At 45.3% G+C, this 5,605-nt stretch overlaps 1 protein-coding gene across 4 annotated transcripts in view; it reads left to right on the top strand.

Annotated features, from left to right (window-relative positions):
* Window positions 1-671: 671 nt before the first annotated feature.
* Window positions 672-5,605, top strand: part of actn1 (actinin, alpha 1) — a 43,590-nt gene continuing 38,656 nt past the window's right edge. For all 4 annotated transcript variants that reach the window (XM_062523733.1, XM_062523731.1, XM_062523732.1 and 1 more), the window contains exon 1: window positions 672-1,046. In XM_062523733.1, coding sequence (XP_062379717.1) covers window positions 942-1,046 — 105 coding nt within the window. In that variant the 5' untranslated portion in view covers window positions 672-941. The remainder of the gene's footprint in view (window positions 1,047-5,605) is intronic.

Raw genomic sequence — 5,605 nt, 5'->3', positions numbered from 1 at the left:
AATCACTGACCGTTAACCGCTCCGCCTGGAATGAATCAAGTGCCAGTGTAATGCTTCAAAGTGTTAATCGAAACGGTTCAGGGCGATTTTTAAATCGTTTCAAATATGCAAGACTATTTTGTTCGCAACTACTTTTCAACTTTAAATAACGTATCTGCATTGTTAATGCCGTTCAATTGTACCATTTTGGGGAGAAATGTTGAGGTTCATTCCGTCATTGCGGTGGCCTTGGGCGTTCCCTACGAGGCTGTTTCATTTTAGGATTAGGCTACTGACACCATGATCAAAAAGGCTAAAGGGTGTGGTCCCAGGTGGGTCTGCTCGGCAGCCCATACATTCGGGTCTGATGTTAAGAGTGCTCTGATGCGCACTGCTTATTCATACGAGGTCTCCGAGCGAAATATACAGGGCGAACTATTAGGCCAAAGATGCAAATTACGTGCTGGGGCAAACAGTGAGATACTTTTAGCTCAGTCAAATTACCTATCCACAAGACGAGCAACCAAGCCTATGCCTTCAACCTACACTAAATCCTGATATTGACGTCTGTATAAGCCAATGAGCAAAGGCTCTTCAGGAATGGGAGGGATTTAGGAATTACTACAGCAACCAATGAAGTTACTACCTCCGTCATTGGTTTATTCTTTCTACATAGCAAAGTTTCGGCTTTTGTCGGCAGTGGACAAGGTCCTGCCTACTCGCCACTCTCTAGCGCGGCTGTAAAAAAGGAAGGCCACGAAAGAAAAGGAGGCTAGGACACGGGGCAAAAGTACCGAGAGCGAGTGAGGCAGGGAGAGAGAGAGTCAGTGAGCAGTACAGTGACAGCCAAGGGGACCGATAATTTCGTCCACAGCGTCTTGAGTGAGTGGAAGAGGCATAGCACTGCAACATCTCAGCCGCCGAAGAACAGGGAAAACCATTAGGAACTAGCGCTTTCAAAAATGGATCATTATGATGACGGCGATGAAAATTGTTACATGCCACAAGAAGACGACTGGGATCGCGATCTCCTTCTGGATCCTGCATGGGAGAAACAGCAGCGGAAGGTATGAAGAATTGCTAAACAGTAGGCAATCATCCTGGTAACGGCAAGAAAAAAGGTGTTCGTAGGGGAGGGAGGGGGTATCTCTGAATGTTGCAACGGGAGTGATGAGTGCTTGAGTATCTCAGTCATGTCCATACTTTGAAACTGAAACGTGAGTCTGATGGAAAGAATGGTCCACGCATCGTATGACTCTGGTGATTTGAGGCTACATCAACCCTGAGTTAGATGCACCATGGCACATTATCGTCTCCTAAGTTGGAGCGTTTGTTGTAAAATCGTCAAATTTTCTCTAAAGCATTTAGGGTAACTTTAATTACGTAAAATCTTAACATTTTCCTAATAAAATCTTCACATTTTAAAATATATGAAAAATTGTAGGCCCACGGTTAAAGAAATGTAGGCCTATCCTAATAGTAGCTACCACACATCTAACCGTTTTACGCTTCTGCGGGCATTTTTGAACAACAGTCTATGCGTAAAAATCTCATTCAAGTGGCGTATGCCGAGTCCCGCCCCTCTGTGCAATTCAAACGTATCGCTGGGATCATCCGCCCACCTTTCCCGTGCAACAGATGTCAGTGACGCCCGCTGCTTGTTATTGCAAACTGCGGAGATGCTCGGGTAGGAACAGCCAAGCAGTTTGCAGTTTGCTGCTGCTGGTTAGGGACGATTGGCCGTGGTTGTCTTGGTATTCACAACCAGAATACGGATTTGCCCGAGGAGTGATTCATCAGTGTTTAGCCTCCATATGAACATGGATTTCATTGAAACCAAACCCAATCAAATATGTTGGCATAAACTGTTGGTTTTGGCTACTTACCAGCTCATTCAATAAGGAGTATAGCCTATAGCTACATGAGACAACCAGTGTCCAAGTGTCAATAATGTAAATACCAATTGTTACCTGATTTAGAACTTCAATTGAATGAATCAATGGATTGAGTGTACCAGTAATAAGACAAAAAATAGAAAATCTCAAAAACGTAGACTAACTTTGATGTTTCTGAGAGAAATTCTGAAGTCTGGCAGTCAAACAGGACATCCCATAACACATAAAGAAACGAATGAAATGTACTAGCATTGCTGCCCGGACATACTCTCTCATAGTACTCTGTCTCAGCCCACTCTGCTTTTAAAAAAAAGAAAAAGTAAAGGGGGGGGAAGAAAAAACGTTTTGGAATCCGTGCGAGCGCTGTGGTTTGGGCTGGGCTTGCATGGGAACGAGCTTGCCCAAAAATGGTAATAATCGGCCCCTCTCGCTGCCTGTTGGAAAACTTTTCCCCCGGTTTCTTCTTTCTTTTCTTTCTCTCTCCCCCTCTCTCTTTGCCGTCGAAAGCTTTGGCCTCTAGTTTCCCAAAGTATGTCATCAGCAGACAGCTACCGGGGAAAGTGAAAAGAGACCAGCCACAGTCAGGTATGTGGGGACGGATCAGGAGGAAACCATTACAGGAGCGACGTTACCGCTATAGTAAGAGGTGCAGTGTGTGTATTCGTGGAATGCACCGGTCATTGGGCTATAACATACACCGGTCACACACGTTAGGCTACTTCCAGACGTCCTCCTACGCTATTCCCTTATCGTGAGGAAACATATGCTTTCACCGTCATTGGAGCGACTGTGAACAAGAAAAATTCAGTAGAGATGGAATCTCTCTCCATCTTTCTCTTTTTCACTCTCCCCTCTCATACACTCACACACACTCACAGTCACATAGACGCACACGCACGCACACATCAGAGTTCAGTTTGTCGGCCGTTGCTAGTGGTATCAGGAAAAACAACCTCCGACCTTGGCAAGACTACAACTGTACGTGCTCCGCGTCTGTAATAGCGATAAACACACACTGTCACACTCTATAGCCTTATTATCCTGTAGGTGTGCTGTCCAGAACCACCGCCTCTGGGTTGCGTTAGCTCCTGTGTTGATGCTTATCAGGATAAATGTAAAAGCAGACACCATAGGGAGAGGACAAGGGCTCAAACAATGACTGGGTGGTTTGGGCAGGGGGCTGTAATTAGGCAATATTGTGTGGCATCACTGGCATGTGTGTGCAGACACACACTGAGCGTACATAAATAGATTATTGTTCACAGCCCTGACTGGACAGATAGGTCAATTATGGGATGGCAGTGGTCTAGTGTCTGTGTGTGTGTGTGTGTGTGTGTGTGTGTGTGTGTGTGTGTGTGTGTGTGTGTGCGTGCGCGTGCAAAGGCCAGATATCTGGCAGGGATATCGGTCTAGGCTTCCCCCTCCCCACACAAACAGACTCGCATGGGGTGTGTATGTGTGTGTGTGTATGTGTGTGTGTGTGTGTGTATGTGTGTGTGTGTGTGTGTGGGTGAATCTACTGGTGGAATAGTGTCATTCTTCCAGCACATCTGACTGTGGCCTGACAGGCCAGCAGCAGTCATGCACGACTCATTCCTGAGTCCTCATTAAAAATCTTGACCCTCACGCTGGTCATGCCTTGCAGCGGCTGCCCATCCCCACCCTGGAGAGCCATCAGACCAGCAAGACCCTGAGTCCAACTAGGGCTGTAACCAACGATTTTTATAGTCGATTAATCTGTTGAGCATTTTGTAGCTCAATCAATCAGTTTTTTTTATATATATATATAGATCAAAGGACAAATGGGGAAAAAAGGTTGTTACCTTTGTTAAAGCCCAAAATTATGTCCTCATATGCCTTTTTTTGTCCACACACTAAGCATATTTATTTTGTTGTCAGATAGGAGTAAGTGAAGCTGAAAATATGTTTTAGAGAGAATGAGAGAATTTTGAGGCATTTTCCTTACAAATCTGTAAACCTATTAACCGATTACTGAAATGGTTGCCAGTTAATGTAATAGTTGGCAACGAATCGATTTATCGAATAATTTGGTACAGCCATAGATCCAACATTCCCTCTACCCTAACCATTGTTTGGCCCCACACCAGACAGTATCCAAAATTTCCTACCCGACCATTTTTTGGCACCACACCGGGAGCAAGTATCCGAAATTTCCTACCCCAGACATTTTTGGCAAGGCATCAGCCAGTCACCAGCTTTGTAGTCAGGGCTGGATTTTTCCTCAACCCTCAACGGCTAATGAACTGGCTTTCTCTAATAAATGCTTGGGAATTGGGAGGGCTTGGAACTTGTAACACTTGTGAACTTCCAGGACCCCATTCCCAGATTCCAGATTCCTACCTCCCTGCATTCCAGGGCTAATGTTATATGTTTTAGAGGCGGATGAGATTGGATGTGGCTTGCTGTGAAGCTGGCGGGATGTTGCTGAGAACGGCGTCTCTTGGTGTGTATGTGTGTGTGTGTGCGTGTGTGAGCATCTGTGTGTGTATGAGCGTGTCTGAACTCGACTGAGCTGCTGGAGAAAGCTGAGTCTTATCTGCACATCTGTGGAATCCAGAGTGTTTTGGTGGGCATGTAAACTTTTTTGCTTTTTTTGCTGCTGAAGGCCATTTGTTTGTGTGGATTGAAATGTAACACTTTGTGTGTGTGTGTGCATGTGTGTGTGTGTGTGTGTGTGCATGTGTGTGTGTGTGTGTGTGTGTGTGTGTGTGTGTGTGTGTGTGTGTGTGTGTGCGTGTGTTTGTGTTTATGTTGTTTGACTGGCTGGTGTGCCTGCATTTTTTGTCTGTTTTGTTTTTTTATCTGTTTTGTTTTTGAGACTGGTGTGTGTGTGTGTATGTGTGTGTGTATGTGTGTGTTTCTCTGTGTGTTAGAGAGAGTTGGTTCATGCACGTATGTTTTTGTTTTGATAATGGTGGTGCTGCCTGTATCTGCTTGCTCTTGAGTGTGGATATGCAAAGAGTGTATGGACCAATATGACTGTGAATGGTAGTGGTTTACCTGGACCCACTGCAGTGACAGCATATTTTCAGGTATCAGGAAATTATCGAATTATAGGAAACTATATATTTAAATTTTTCTTCCATCACACACTCACGCAATCTATGAATCCTTAACTCTGAGTCATTCATCCCTACCTCCTCTCTCTCTCTTTCTCTCTCTTATATACACACACACACACACACATGGTCTGTCTCAGCTGCCATGTTTGTCAGTACTCTGGAGCTGCAGGGGTGAGTTCTGCAGGTGCCTGTGCTGCTTGCTGACATCTCCAGCCAGCCTTGTGTCTCCATATAAGGGCATGAGCTCTACCTCAGTCCCACCTACTGACTCCGCCCACCCCTTCCTGTCCTCCTCCTCACCATGGTTTACCAATCTGTTCCACCCAAATACCCCCTCCCGTACACACATTCACACTCACACTCACACACACACACACACACACACACACACACACACACACACACACACACACACACACACACACACACACACACACACACACACACACACACACACACAATTAAACACAATGACCCAGCTTCACCGTATCAACAGAGTCAGGCCCTCTGTGTAGTCATGAGGCTGGACTGGACTGTAATTTCAGTTCCTAGCACTCTAGTTTTGAGTCCACCATCATTTCTGCTTTTCAAGTGTCGATGGCCTGGTTTAACACTCTAAAACACTAACACTGAATGAGGATGGAAGTT

The sequence above is a fragment of the Sardina pilchardus genome, chromosome 20 (genome assembly GCF_963854185.1).
Source record: "Sardina pilchardus chromosome 20, fSarPil1.1, whole genome shotgun sequence".
Classification (NCBI taxonomy): domain Eukaryota; kingdom Metazoa; phylum Chordata; class Actinopteri; order Clupeiformes; family Clupeidae; genus Sardina; species Sardina pilchardus.
Note: the sequence above shows the minus strand (reverse complement) of the source record. Positions and strands in the feature narration are given on the sequence as shown.